General features: G+C 41.4%; 1 protein-coding gene across 4 annotated transcripts in view; it reads right to left on the reverse strand.

Moving 5' to 3' along the window:
* The window catches only part of PPARGC1A (PPARG coactivator 1 alpha), a 373,942-nt gene that overhangs the window by 24,826 nt on the left and 333,180 nt on the right, over positions 1-15,936 (reverse strand). For 3 of the 4 annotated variants that reach the window (XM_027686341.1, XM_027686343.1, XM_027686342.1), the window contains exons 3-7: positions 9,211-9,405; positions 8,135-8,257; positions 7,039-7,243; positions 1,735-1,780; positions 1,552-1,625 (exon numbers count right to left, since the gene is read on the reverse strand). In XM_027686341.1, coding sequence (XP_027542142.1) covers positions 1,552-1,625; positions 1,735-1,780; positions 7,039-7,243; positions 8,135-8,257; positions 9,211-9,405 — 643 coding nt within the window. Of the gene's footprint in view, positions 1-1,551; positions 1,626-1,734; positions 1,781-7,038; positions 7,244-8,134; positions 8,258-9,149; positions 9,406-15,936 lie in introns of those variants that run through there. The other variant, XM_027686344.1, reaches the window with a different exon arrangement.

Consider the following 15,936-nt stretch of genomic DNA (forward strand, 5'->3'; position numbering starts at 1 on the left):
CATTGCCATTATGGACGCAATACTAAGGACTATCCAGGGGTCAGACTGACTCCCAATTTCTGTCTAGTCAGCTGATGGGAAGAGCAGGCTGCTGACTTTTTGGCTGGGAGAAAACACTGCTTCCTTCAGTGATTTCAACGGTTGCTTGTACCACTCTGCTGTAGTCACCTCGTCTGCCCCTTCCTGTTGGCAGCACTAAACACTGACTTACCCATGTGCTTACAAATGGGCACTCTTGTGCAGACTTTCTCTCCAGTAATGATAAAAGAGGCTTCTCCATGCTTCTGGCCTACTGGTACTGAATAGGATTACCCTCCTGCATACAGTGAATTTTGCCATGTTAGTCATGTTGGTTTTGCAAACAGAAGGTGTATTGGAAGGATGTTTCCTTTTGCCATGAGAAGAATAATTAAGATTGCAAGTTTCCAGGACACAGCAGAGGAAAGCGTGCAAGTTTTAATGCTGAACTAATGGAAAGGTTTCTGAAAAAGTGAAATGATGGTTGTTGGGGGGTGAAAGCCCAGTGTACATACACAAACCCAGTCTGCTAACACTGAATTTAGGGCCACGAAGCTGATTTTTGGTACCTGAAGACATATTTTACAATGCACCCCTCCTCCCTTAATGCTCATATATCATAATGATCATATAATTTACAATCCACTGTTATCCCAAGAGAAACACATTCCAAGAACGTCTCTTATTTTTCAATATTACACAACTGAGAAAGAAAACAGTCTTGGCAATAGCTCAGGTGGAGCTGAATGTGTTCTCTTGTGCTTGGCTCTGGACACTTCACGAAAACAGAGGCAAAACAGAGTTCAGAGGAAAGCCATAAAACAGATCTAAGTCTGAAGGAATTGACTTCAGCAGAAAAAAGAGCAGATGAATTAAATGAGTGATTAAATGGATGATGCATGAACTAAACCACTACATGACAAAAAATCCTACAAATCTTCAAAAGGTACAAATCCAGGGATCAGAAAGGAGGAGAAGGATAAAGGGAGGTTGTGTGAAGTGTGTTAATGGAAGAAATAAAGAAAAAGGAGGAATACAAAATTAATACCAGTTTTAAAAATTCCCTCTAAGCTATGGAATAGTTTTTCAGTGGTAGAGGGGAAAGCTGTTATTTGTGACATATTAATCTAGAATTGACAAAGCCCTGAAACATGTAGTCGTGTACAGCCCTAGACCAGCCTGGAGACAGACTGGATGGCATAACTTTTACATCTGTAACATCTATTACACTGTGCTGTGGGGTTTGTCTTTGAAAGATGGTGCTCAGCAGTACACAAATCTATGGGGAAATGGAGAAGTATAACAGATAAATGGTTTCATTCATATTTTCTCAGAAATTATGCTCTCCTGTGTAGGTTTGGAGACATATTTTCAAACACATTTCTTCTCAGGTAACTGGATAAAAAGTCACTGCTAAACTGAAGTTAATCTACTGGAGACACTGCGAGATCTCAGTGTACCTGTGGTATATTACAGTGAACAAACACACACGAGCCATGCTTAAAGGAAGAGCCAGCACTCTGCATTTCTCACCTGCAGTTCCAGAGAGTTCCACACTTAAGGTTTGTTCAATAGTCTTGTTCTCAAATGGGGAACCCTTGGGATCACTGGAAGACAGGGCACATTTATAAAAACAAGCTGAAATGGAGTTGCTGTAGCCAAAATCTACTGAACCCCCCCTCCCTTTTATAAATGTTTGCACTTTTTAGTACTTACTTTGGTGACTCAGGCGTCAATGGAAGTGATAAACTTGTTGGTTTGGCTAAAGGAAAAAAGGAAACAATTATGGCATATTTAAACAGTTTGTAATGAATACTATAAACATTTCTTTTTATTTTGGCACTGGAATCCTGTGGTAGTCAGTTAAGGCTGAACTTTGATATTCAATTGCCATTTTTTATATCTCAGATAGATAAATAAAGAGACTCATCCTGATTCCTTATTACTAGTACCAAAAGGGCACTTAAATTTCAACAATTATTTACATCAATTACTCTACCTCTGAAATGCAGTACACAATCCAAATGCCAAGAACCTTTCAGAAGAAGAGTGGTACATCTTAAAAATCAATGAAGAACTCTACAGGATATACTGTGAAAATGTTATTTCTCTTAGAGTTAATTTAGACTACAGTTCACGTTTTATTTGGAAACAGGAGCAGTAGAATAACTACAAAGTAACAGAACGTTATGAATATTCAGTTAATTTTACTTCTACAATATACAGTTTTATATATAGCACTGAGAATAGGTTGTTTCTGTGAGGCCAGAGTCCAACCAGTTATAGTACAAATTTCTGAAAATTATCCTGCAAACTATGACAAGCCATGGACATAGTCACAGATGGTTAAAAATGGGGTTGAAGCTCTCAGCACTACAATCCCAACACACACAAAAAACAAAGTTCTGGCCATAAAAATACAAGTCTTTGTAGCTTTTATTCACGCAAAATTGTATTTTCCTAAAGCAAGCCAAGAATTAGGATATTGTCATGCAACTACAATTCCTTTAATTGCCAGTAGAATGTTTAAAATTAAAAATTATATTACTTGCAAATTTTACTTTTCAGAAGTTAGATAGGAGCATTGTACCAAGAACAACAGCAGGGGTTCTCTTCTGCAGATTAATTAAGACAAAATGTTCCCCTTGAACACTCCTGCACTGCAGATCTTTTGTCCAGAGTGTCACTACTGCATATTTCATATTCATTCTAGACTTGGAGCTCCTATTAACATGAAAGGATTTTATACGCAAATTGATTACCTTTATAAGCTCTAGAGCATTCCTGAAGTAATATTACATTTTTTAAAAAAATTAACCCAATTCTGAAGAGCTGCATATTGTTTCTCCTCCTCCCCGTATGAAAGTTAGAAATGGAAGCTCAGGTGTTCACCTGGGGTTCACCTTCCTCAGAAGTCACTGTCAGGGTATGGAGATGCACCTCAATGAGTTATTTGTTTGATCCAGCATGGCCACTGATTTGTGTATAAAATCAGGTGTGATGGTAAAACTGAATGTAACCTGACTCATCTTTGTGCATAAGGCTCTGGAATAAACTTATATACAAAGGCTTCCTTTTTTTTTTTTTTAGGATAAAAATCTACATGCCTTTACCCAGTTTAGGTTTTTTTAAGAAGCTGAATGTGTAAGAGCTATTTAAGCCTCCAAAAAGTCTCATTCTAGCCCTTATTAGCCCCACAGAGTAGTCCCACATCAGAATATACACATATTAAATTCTGAAGCACTGAGGCACAGTGCAAATCTGTCAGAGATGGGCACAGAACCAAGGCATTATCTCACACTTGCATGTATTAATTTTAGGCAGATATCACTGAGCAATCCCACTGAGAAATTCGCATACCAAAACACCCATTAGTTTTCTTATTGCTAGGCAAGGGCTTGACCAAACACTCTTCCTGTAAAGGATTCATCCTCACATACAGCTATTGATAGTGTAAATATTTAGCCAAGACACTGTCATTTTCCATGGCGCTTGTTTATTAGAGTTCGAAGGTCTACCGTGGTGTGGTTTTTTTCTCATTAAAAAGGGTTCACATCAAGTTGCTTGTCCCTGTAAATTGAAAACATTCAGGTTCAAAAGAACTAAGTTTCCTCGTGGGCAAATTTCAGTGCAAAACCACAGATGATCTTTGGCATGAATGCGTTTGTGGACATTCCCATGGGTTTGCAATATGCTTGCAACAGTAACCCTAAAGGAAAATAACGTTTGACTTATCCTTTGTGAGCTTTTTGTAACTTTGAAAGAAAATATCAGACCCTGATTATTTTTAAAAGAGAAGGAGCCAATTTTCTTGTACTTTTGATTATATGTATGAAACCAATAACTGCAGGTTTGCAAATGTCAGTTAAATTTGCAAGTTTGATTCTGTATGAATTGACTGTCCAAGCTGAAAGATTACATTCTTATATTTGTATTATATGCAAATCCATTGATATTGAAGTTATATATTGGTGTATGAGGCAAATTTGCTGAAAAAACCAACATTTTAGAAGCCTGTAAATTAAAGTGCAGGAATTAAAGAAGAGAGTAATTTCTCTCTACCTGCAATACTACTAAAATCACAGTCATCTGTTAAACACTGGTAAGTTAGTTGTATGTCCCTTTGGACTTTCCTAACTTCTCCTGTCCACAACTCTGCATCCCCTGACTCTCGTACTGAATCTACACAGTTGCCTCAGCTGGGGAAAAAAAGCAGCTCTGATCTGAATAGAAAGATTTTTTTAATCTGTATTTATGTGTGCACACACATATATATGTGTATAACATACACGTGTATATAGCATGTTATACATGACATACTTTATCACCTACCACCTGAGCATCCAGCAGTGTTAGTAAAGCCCCTGTAGTGGTTTGAGCCAGGTTTTTCCCCCTGAAACTAGGAAAGTGGTAACCCCCAGGGGGTGGTGACCCTTGGGGTTTGACCCAATCAGTGCTCCTGCAAAATATAAACATATCTCTGGAGACCGGAAGAGAAGCAGTGGTTCTTGTTGTTAGAAGAAGGGTGGCCATGTTGTGAGAGCCACGAGGAAGGGGCTCAGGGAGCCCTTGGGGGCCTCCGGCACCCCCCCCCAGCCCCCGGCTGGGGGGCTATGTGGACTTGGAATGGTGTTGAACTGAACTAAGTGCCTGTGGCTGAGAAGCCGAAGGAGTTTTCTCCACTGTGAGTAGGCAGACGGAGCAGCAGTAGACACAGCAGCGTCCGAAGAGCAGTGGCAAAGAGCCAACTGATAAGGACCACAGGAACAGCAGAAGCCGGTATGCTGCATGGAAGACACAGAGATGTCTGAGGAGAAGGAAAAGCAGCAGCAGGAAGAGAACCAAGCCAGCAGCAGGAACAGAGTTTCGGGGTAAGAACTGGACAAACCCAAACCCCCGAACTCCCTAGAGAGACCCCTCCGAGAAAGAGGAGGGGGTGGTGGACTGAGAGGAGTCCTAAAGTGCAGTATGCACTGCAGAGAGGAGCAAGAAGCTCAGACTGTCCTGAGAGCTACGCCAGGACGGTCAAGGAATGTGTGTGGAGGGGGTGACCTTGGGCTTCCCCCCTCCTTGCTGCAGCCTCAGAGAAGCTGGCAGCCATCTTTGAGTCAGAGCATGGGAGCTCTGCACAGGGGCTTGATTTCCCCTGAGGATACCAGACCGTCACGAAGACCCCTGTGCTTCGTGATATGACCGTGGTGATGCAACCGTGTCTGGGGTCAAGCAGCCCACGGAAAGACCCCCGTTTTGAGGACGGAGGGCCGAGAGAGGCTTGGAGGCCTCCCTCGTGTGCATTGGCAAGGATCCAGCTGCAACTGCCTGGAAGAGAAGAAGAGAGCCTGCTGCCTAGAGAGAGACCTGCTGCTGAGAGACTGGAAGGGGTCTTTTCTTCTTCTTCTCTCCTGGACTTTTATTTGGAGGGAGAAGAGATTTGGCCCATTGTAAATATTATTGTCATGGTAGAGATAGATATAGAGTTAAGATAATATGTAATGTATTATAGTATTTATTTATTTGTACAGTCCTGTATACATTCCTTTCCCCCCATATTGAGTCTTGTGTTTTTGTCTGGAAAACCCATCTCACATGGGGTCGAGATGTGGGAGGGGGGCTAGGAATCAGAATGGGATTTTGAGGCTTTTCAAACCATGACACCCCCTGTAACTTCTGGCAGTTCTGTGTTTCCGTACCACTGCAGCAGTAACAGTCCCAAGCTTTACATGTACAGTTCAGTCTGGATTCTGTTGTGAAGCACACTGCCAAAGCCATCCAGAAGGAGTGGTAGTTGGCATCAAGAAGCTCTAGGGGCACTTGGATTTCTTTCTCAGAATTAATATTGTTCAGATAATTTGAGAACATAATGGAGAAATTCTGACACTTAGGATGTCAGAATGTACAGCTGCAAGAACGAGATTCAGTGGTGGGAAGGGAGGATTATTTTTATTAAGTTTGCTTACACTTTCTAGTGCAGAGTGAAAAAGTAGGTTTGATGGATGCTGAAAATGCAGGTAGGAGGGAGGGGAAAAGAAGAAAAACCATACACAGTTTACAACTGTTGCTTTAAAAATACCAGAACAACACATTTAGGGTCATACCCTCATCTCTGTTGCAGCCAGATAACTTCCATTGACTTTAGTGGAATTATCCAGGATTTGCACTGATGTGACTGAGATAGGCACCTGGCCTTCCAGATGCCAGGCCAATATAAACACCTAGATGTATTTTAAAGTAACAGTAACTTTAAAAAAGTTCCCTTTGGGCTCATAAGCTTTTACAGCTTTCCTTTATCTTGGGAAAACAGACAGGGGAAGAGGGGGAGAGAAAGTGAGAGAGGAGGCTTTAAGTTCTTGCATCTCTGTCATAGACGCTGCTTGTAATATAGACCAGTTCTTTACGCATCGAGGGATACTAAAAGTCAACACAAGGGTTTAGTTTTGGCCATAAAGAATCCAAAAATGAGAGAGAAAGATCAGGATGGCAGCTAAACTTTCAGCTATTTACAAAATAAAGTTACAAACCGGTATTCCAGCTTTAACAGGAATGACACATTTATTGCTTTCTCCGTAGCAGTGAGAGCACTATTTATTGTCTCTTAAGGACTATGTGGCAGGTTAACAATGCCTTCAGTTTTACACTAGCAAAAAAGAAAGAAGCACACTAATGAACTGGCCTGCCCAGCTTGTTTAGGGGTGTAATGATTTCTTAGTGGTACAGTTCTCTGTGAAAAAGTATCTCCAGATAGTTTGGTATATTACCATGTGGTATTTGTTTAACTTTTTTACCTGAGATTCTTTTCCTGAGCCTGGGGGCAATAAATAAAGGATTAAAATTGTCTAAAAACTAAATCTAGCTAACTAATTCTAACTCCATTATACTGTTTTAAAATTGTTTTTACACAGAAGAGATTCTGGATTTACAACACTAATCCAAAGAACAGAAGTAGTATCAAGGGTATTCCCAACCACAGTATTTCAGCTTCCCTGCTGGTACCAAAGCTGTATTCTGCAGTCCCACACCTACCTTGCAGATGATTTGTCTGAGACTGCAGATGGGGCTTCCTTTTGGAGGTGCATTTCTCTTTGCTGCTGTTCCTGTTCTCTGCTGGTTTGGTCTGAGGAGGGTCATCATTCGTAGTCAGATATTTGAGAAGTTCAGAGCAGGGACGTCTTTGAGGCTTTTGCTGTTGACAAATGCTCTTTGCTTTATTGCTCCATGAATTCTCAGTCTTAAAAACAGGGCATAATAAAATAAAATAAAATAAAATAAAAACTAAAATTAGTGAGCTGAACCTTATCAGAATGGATATAGGTTTTCTGAAGAGATGAGATTTTCAATGAAGTGTTCAGTCTAAGTGTACTAGATCTATGAGCTGTGAATAACTGTTTGCAGAACAAGGAAAGAAAATTACATTTAAAATTCCTAAATGACATTTATGCAGCTTTTTATTTCATTTCTCCTACACTGCAATGTTCCTACTCAGCAACATGTAACTAACAAGACCCTACAGCGCCTTTACTGTGAACAAAAAAATAAGCTGGTTTAAACCTTAATTTGCTGCTGATTGCTTGACCCAGTATTCACAACTCTCTTAAGTACCCCTAAACAGTCCGTTTTCAGTTACAGTGAATGGCAAGACAAACATTGTCTAATACTGCCTGCTAACAGAATTATGTCAGAGCCCCCCATTCTATCCAATTAACGCCTAATATACATTTTTTGCCAAGAATAAAGTGTCATTTGTCTTAGCTCAGACAGCTGGTAAAATGGCAGTCCTGCACCCTGGAGTCACTCATAAACAACACCAGCCCATCGGCAAATTTTATCGCACCTCCTCCTACTCTGTGTATCAGTAAAGCAGGCAAGAGTAACAGACGGTGGGACTACAACTGAACTCTGCCAAGAGAAAAAGCATAAATGAAATATTCAGAGCATAAAGGAGCTCAGGTGATTTTCTGGAACCCAGTCTATAATCCATTCACATTTTTTTAAAAGCAGTTACAAGATAGTAGGCAGATTAATGCAATACATTCAGATCTACTGCTTATTTTGTTGCTGAAAGCATAGAAGACCTTGTTACACTTTTTTTTTTTCCTTATTATAAAGATTAAGTTTGTACCTTAACAACCACAGGGCTTGTTCTGATCCTGTGATTAGTGTTTGCATGGTTTTGTGTGCTGAGACCACTGCATTCATTGTAATTTAGCTGAGTGTTGGCTGGAGCCAGCAAGAGCTTCTTAAGCTACAAACACATCAGGGAAAGGGAAGTGGAAGGAAAAGAGTAAAGTTATGCATCTTTATGGATTAAAATGACTTATCTACATTTTTTGCATAGTTACTTAAAATTAGCTATATCAATTTCAACAACAAACTAGAAAGCAGGACTTGATATTCCTCAAGAGTAAACAGATTTCAATTTCTTCTGGCTTGGCAGCACATTTCTGCTCCCTTTACTGCAGTATACTGCAAGGCAAGCAGAAATGACAGGAATCTTGGATTTCTGAATCCATGGCAAAATGAAATTCTTGGTGATCTGTTTGACAGAAGAGGCCTCTGATCTAGACAGAGACGTTAATTTTAACAGACTAATGGATACAGTGTCAAGATTCAGGTATCTGGCTTTGCTCCCAGTGATAAGAGGCTTTCAGCAGAAACAGAATCAGGTCTCAAACTAGATTTACTGAGCAAAATGTGTATAATATTTCACCCATATCCTCACCCAAGATTCAGTTTTGCCCTGGTTAGCACTAAGCTGGTGCTTACTGGTCAAATCAATGTTAAAGGCACAAAATTAGCCCCGCATCCTACCAGACTCATTGGGCCTTTCTTTACAGATCACCAAAAATGACATCTAAACATACATAACAAAAAGAGCCCCAAGAAATGAAATATAAATTAAGAACCATTACCCTGGCTTATACGAATAGAATGATAAGCAAAAGTGCCAGCCCCATTAGCAAAAGTCTCAAAAACAATATTTTCAACAGCATTTTAATAGATTGCTATATTAATCATCATATAGCTATTTGACTATTTGATGGGGGTTTTTTTCCCCACTTAATTTTCAGTTCTTTACTTGATTTTCCTCTCCAGCCTAAATGAAAAGTCCAGACCTTACTGTGACTACATCATACCCATGCAGCGGGTAGCCAGAGGCACATCCAATTCCTGTTAAACAGTAGGAAGGGTTCTTACTAGAGACGGCTCTTCTGCCTCCTGAGTTGGAGGGGTGCCGTCGGGCATTGGAGAAGGGCTAGCGGCATTTTCGTTGGTCACATCTCCATCTGTCAATGCATCAAATGAAGGCAATCCATCCTCATCCACAGGGATGCTGTCCAGTGTTTCAGTGAGAACAGCTAGCAAGTTTGCTTCGCTCTCTTCATCTATCTTCTGTGGGAGAGGACAAAACAAAAAGAGGAACAAGGTGAGAAGAGAAAAGGAACAAAAACGATGCCTCTGTATGTGAACAAGCAGACAACACTTAGTTAAATCAGCCCTTGAAACAGTAACCTGCAACAGAATCTCAGAAGATGTAATTAGGTGCAATAAAATGATCCATCTCTGTTCCAGAGAAATCTCTTTGCACCTGTGGTGTATTGCTAGTTTGCTTTTCTTCCACAATTCTTTTTTTCTATCAGGTGTTAACAATGATAAGTAATCACCCAGGGATTGTATTACAGGATATGCCTAAGATGCTGACACCTAATGATGGTGTCAGCCCAGGCTGTCTCTTTCTTTCTCTTTTCAACACTGAACACCAGCTAATTGACCTGACAAAATTACAAGAATCAGACAGCTAGTCAGGAAACCAAAATGAATCACCGGTGAAATATGGAAAACCTTGTTCACATACGAGGTTCAGTGTAAGTGAGAAAGGGTTTCCTTTCCACACTTCTGCAAATCCTTGCTCCAAACCCAAATGAACAGCTTCTCATTCCCGAGTATTCTTGCAAAAGAATAGCCAGCAGGACTCATATTATAAATGGCAGGCTGTTTGGGTTTCTTTTAAAGAAATGTATTAGGCCAGTTACCTTTGAAGTTGTCCTTTTATGTCATTTGCGTGCTCAATGTATGCATTTATCTAATTCAGACTGCAATTATAAAAAGTAGATTAATTCCTAATCAGATGTGTCTGTAATGTTAATTTATATCTTATTTCAGCAACAACAGTTCTTTTTGTCAAATTTAAGTGCCTTTCAATTTTTTAATGAAATATAGTCCCTGCTGTATATTAAGGTAGAGATTTTGTGAGTACTGAGAAATAGAACTGTGTAAAAATCATTATATTTATTTTTCAAAGAGATTGGAAATTGATCTTGAAAGATCAATTATCTGGGATTCCTAGGATAATCCTAGTGCTATTAAAGTAAATGAAAAGCCTTTCACTGATTCCAGGGATACCAGCTTCAGAGTAGTTCCATCATGCTCCATGTTCACCCTGTGAAAGGATTTCAGCTAAGTTCAAATCTCAAAGTTTAGAAGTGAACTAGCGAGACAAATGGCATCAGTAAGAAAAACAAGCATGAAAAAAAAAGAAGTTAAAAAAGGAAACAACAAAATATTGCCAAGTTACACTACCAAAAAAAAAAAATTAAAATCATCAAGTGAATCTGGGTATCCCCTTAGCATGACTTTTTTCAGTAATACTTTTATCTAGCAGACTCCAAACAGAGATGATCATAAACCACACAGATAATTGCTCCTGCCAGGCTTCTCTGCCAAATCACACCTCACGGTTTCTACACATAAAAGCTGTCTTTGAGCTAGAAACCTAAGGCAGAGCACAAACTGTACTGGTGCTTACAGCATCATCTCCAAGAAACAAATAAATACTCAGGCAAGCTAATGCTAAGGAGAAGCACTCACTTAAAAGGCCAAAAGGCTTTTTGGCCACTGAGAAAAAGTGTCCAAGTTCCGGTATTAGGTGATTTCCACCATACCAAGCAGACATATGCACAGAGATGTGATTATTCAGAGTGCAGAGGATGGAAATGACAGAGGGTAGCCACCTTGCGAATAAAACTCGCATCCAGCTTTTCACAGCCACTTTCTGAGAGGAAAAGAGGAAAATTACGATGCCCCTTCTAGAATAGTAAGAAAACGTATTATTGGGCAAAAAAGCATTTTAAGTGCCAGTGTTTCTTCTCAATGGCATTTCAAGCCCCTTGCAGGCGGTGGGATAAATGGTGTGAGAGCCAGCCCTTGGGCCTGGGGTGGCCGTGAGGGGGTATGGATTCATGACCCCAAGCCCCACACCAGGAACTTCTTCAGCAAGTCTAACTGGTGGGGCACACTGCTGAGCCCTGCATCTTATAAAGCTGACAACTAAGCTGGAAGTGTTACTATTTCTAACAAGGAATGCCTTCTTTAATAATAGCATGCCAGAAGAAATCCTGATATTTGCTGTTAGCTGCTCAGCTCTCGTGCTTTAAACAGACATTCAAGTGTGCTGACATTCAAGAACAGAAAGTTGAGTGGACACCGATCCTCATCACAGCAATTTCAATTAGTTTTGTACAAGTTTCAACATTCAAACACCCCAGAGAAAGCAGAGGATGTGACAAAGAGGACTCTGTTAAACAATTAATGTCACTTTCCATTATTGCTTCAGTCCCAATTTACAGAGCAAATAAATCAAAGTCACCACAGATGAAGCACACTAGCTGGCTAACACATGTCTATTCACAAACGACATGGAAGCAGGAACACATTAGTAAAGAAAATGACATTGCTAGATAGCCTTTTAAAGGTTTAACTATGCTATTGCTCCTAATTGTCCTAAATTACTGTTTATAAAGAAACACAATTATTAGAAACAGCAGAAATGGTGCTGAAGGGAGATGCGGAGGGAGAGATGGTCAGGTACATCAACAACTGAGCAATAATCACTGAAGCAGCAGCTTTCTCCTTTGCTATTACAGCCTGAGTCCTGGTGTTGACAGCACTGGGGAGAAGCAACTCCATGGCCAAATGCAGGCTCTTTCACAGTTTCAGGACTGTCACTGCAGAAGTTCACATTTCAGACTGGCATCCAACCTGCTCAACACACAGGCACAGTGAGTCAGAAACAGCTGAGCACCTTCCATCTATGCCGAGGTCAGAGGATGCACCGTATACTCTCTGGAACTCACTGCACCGTATCCCTAACTTGAAGCAGGATCTCACTGAAAGGGTTTGCTTCCATCTAAAGGAGTAAATTTAAAGTATTTAGACCACCTAAATGAACTACAGTGTGTAAGTAAAAGGGGTGGAGGATAATCTCAAATGTAAAGCTGCATGGCAAATACATGCAGTTATTAAACTCTTATGAAAACAATTTATAATGACTGCATCTTGCTAACTAGTGGCTCATTTTAATGCAGAAACCATTATGAATCATTTCCCAGTCAAACTGGATGAAGTTCTTAACATCGATGGTTGTTAACTCAACATAAACATGTCGGGACCAGAAGTTTTTTGATCTCTGTAAATTTTCACCCAGATGAAAGAGGCAAGGAACCAAAGTATGTCACTAAATGCATATGCTTCCATGTTTCTGACATCAAAAATTTCCAGTGTATCCAGAATGCCATTAAGTCTGAAACAAAATAAAATTTGGTATTGGTGTCACTCTGTATTGGCGAATGCAAGAGGGGTAAACTGCCAGAACACCAACCAATCCTCAAACATGAGTGATCTAGGAGTCTAAAGACCATGAGAAGTTTCTAACTGTGCTATTCTCTGCTTTTACATGCTTTGCTCTAATCCTTTAATATTTCTACAGCACTAAATTCTCTGCCTGAAAACACTTTAATAGTTGTGTAACAATCTAATTGGGTTTCTGCCTTCAGTAAAACGTCTCCAGAGATATTCTGTCTTTGGCCAGTGAAATGAGTTGATAATTTACCCACACAAAGGTATTTAAATCCTCTACCCCTGATGATTCTTTCTCTTTTGCTTATTCTGACTATTGATGGAGCTGGGTTCACCTTGTGGTTAGCATTTTAATCTGTAATACCTGTTACTTGTCAGCAATCCATAGAGGCCGCAGACGCCAAAGACTGAGCTGTAACAGAGGCTCATCCACCTTGTCTTTCACATGCATCCCTTTAGGGTGCATATAGTGAGCAATGTTGTGATTTTTCTTTAAATTTTCTTCCTTTAAAAAAGATCATGCAACGCTACAAAACCACTGTCATTACCATCAGATTGGGTTCAAGAACACCTAGGCAAAATTGACATCCACAAGTCCACGGGCCCTGATGTGATGCATCCACAAGTGCTGAGAGAGCTGGTAGACACCACAGTGAGGCCACTCACGATCATCTTTGAGAGGTCATAGTGATCAGGAGAGGTGCCTGAGGACTGGAAGAAAGCAAATGTCACCTCACTCTTCAAAAAGGACAAGGAGGATGCAAGGAATTACCAGCCAATCAGCCTCACCGCAATCCTTGGAAAGGTAATGCAGCGCCTCATTCTGGAGGCCATCTCTATCCACACGGATGACAAGAAGGTGATCAGAAATAGTCAGCATGGATTCACTAAAGGTAAATCATGCTTGACAAACCTGATTGCCTTTTATTATGAAACAACTACCTGGATGGATGAGGGGAGAGCAGTGGATGTTGCCTGCCTTGACTTCAGGAAGGCTTTTGACACACAATATCCACATAGGAAAACTCAGGCAGTGTGGGTTGGATGAATGAACAGTGGGATGGATTGAGAAATGGATGAATGGCAGACTCCAGAGCACCATAATTAGTGGCACAGGGTCTAGTTGGAGGCCTGTAACTAGTGCTGTTCCTCAAGGTTCAATACCAGGCCCAGTATTGTCTAACTTATTCACAGTGACTTGGATAAAGGGGCAGATGCCTCCTCAGCAAGTTCACTGATCACACAAAGCTGGGAGGAGTGGCCAATATCCCACAGTGCTGTGCAGCCCTTCAGAGGGACATCGACAGGCTGGAGAGATGGGGAGAGAAGAACTGTCTGAAATTCAACAAAGACAACTGCAGAGTCCTGCACCTGGGGAAGAGTAACTCATGGACCAGGACAGGCTGGGGGCTGACCTGATGGAAAGCAGCTCTGTGGAGAAGGGCCTGGGGGTCCTGGTGGACAACAAGCTGTCCATGAGTCAGCAGTGTGACCTTGTGTCCAAGATGATCAATGGTATCCTGGGGTACAGTAGGAAGAGCATTGCCAGCAGGTGGAGGGAGGTGATCCCGCCTCTCTACTCAGCCCTAGTGAGGTGCACCTGGAGAGCTGTGTCCAGTTCTGAGCTCCTCAGAGCAAGAGGGACATGGAGCTCCTGGAGCCTGTCCAATGGAGGGCCTGGAGCACCTCTCTTATGAAGAAAAGCTGAGGGAATTGGGCCTGTTCAGCCTCATGAAGAGACAACTGAGAAGGGACCTCATCAATGTCTATAAGTATCTGAAGGGAAGGTGTCTAGAGGATGGAGCCAGGCTCTTCTCGGTGGTGCCAAGCAATAGGACAACAGGCAAAGGGAAGAAACTGATGCACAGGAAGTTCCATCTGAATACGAGGAAGAAATTCTTTACCGTGTGGGTGACTGCGCACTGGAACAGACTGCCCAGAGAGGTTGTGGAGTCTCCCTCACTGGAGATATTCAGGTACCATCTGGCTGCAATCCTATGCAATGTGCTCTAGGATGACCCTGCTTGAGCAAGGAGGTTGGACCACATGACCCACTGTGGTCCCTTCCAACCTGGCCCATTCTGTGATTCTGTGATCTCTTCTCGAAAACCTTGAAGCAAGCGTGCAGATGTCCTGACTCAGGACTGTAGCTCCTGCCATCACCATGGGTATCCTGATTCACTCCAGAAAAGGGTCAAGCCCATCTTTAAAAAATCTTTTCAAAATGTTAATAGTATCTCCAACATCTTCCCTCTGACTCCCCTCTGCCTTTCATTTGTGATTAGTGCATGCACAACTTTTGCTAACTGTATCTCAAGGAGTGAAATTAGATAATGAATGATGATGCTCTGAAGTTTCTTTACTGACAATTTGAATAGTGCAGAGGCCTGTTGTGATTCATACTGAAAGATCGGGGTCTAAACTGCGTTATTAATCCACAGCCCCAAGGAGCTGGGAGCAGTGGCAGCTTGCCATGTCTTCATAAAAAGCCCAGGAAACTTTGGGACAGATCCACAGCTGGTAGAAGCTGTCACTGCTCCAGCAGCCCAGCTTGGTAAGCAATGCAGAGCAGCCAGGTGCACACCAGAACTCACAAGGGATCACCATTTCAACATTATCGACTCATTTCTCCTCAGTAGCCTGTGATCTATTCATAGCACAATTAACAAAGAAAATAAAAGATTTTCCTCCAGCTGAAAATATCTGAGTGATCTAAAAATACTAATACATTATGACACTACTTTCAAACGCACAAAATTGACTTCTGAGTACATCTGGGACTTCCAACAGGATTTAATTCCTTAATGACAAATTTTGGAATATGAATGTCCTTAAGATTCATACCACTAGGAAAAATGAGGGGTACAGATTCACCCCTTTTTGCACATAAGGATGCAAAGGCACCAAAAAGTTCATCAACACCACCCAGGCCCTGAGCACCTCCTGTACACAAACAGGCAGGAGTAGGGGCAGATGGTATCTCAGCCCTGGCCCCACAAACCAAGCTTTGCCACATGAGGACAAGCAGCTACAGGCTGGACAGAAGCACAGGGAGGGTAGGACGTGTGCTGGTATTCCTACTTCTGACAGACAAAAATGAGAATGGAGGTCAAGGACGGTAAAAGGGAAGAATTATAGCCCAAGTTTTCCCTCCTCTGGAGCAGAAAGAGCCAACCTGCCATGGCACTGGCACAGACAGTGCTGTCATGGTGATTTTTCTGCCTTTTCTATGTGCTGTCCAAGGCAACAGCCTCCTTCTCCTCGACTTAGAGCTGGCCATACCCAGCA

Source organism: Neopelma chrysocephalum, unplaced genomic scaffold, assembly GCF_003984885.1.
Source record: "Neopelma chrysocephalum unplaced genomic scaffold, ASM398488v2 Primary Assembly neopelma1_71, whole genome shotgun sequence".
Lineage (NCBI taxonomy): Eukaryota > Metazoa > Chordata > Aves > Passeriformes > Pipridae > Neopelma > Neopelma chrysocephalum.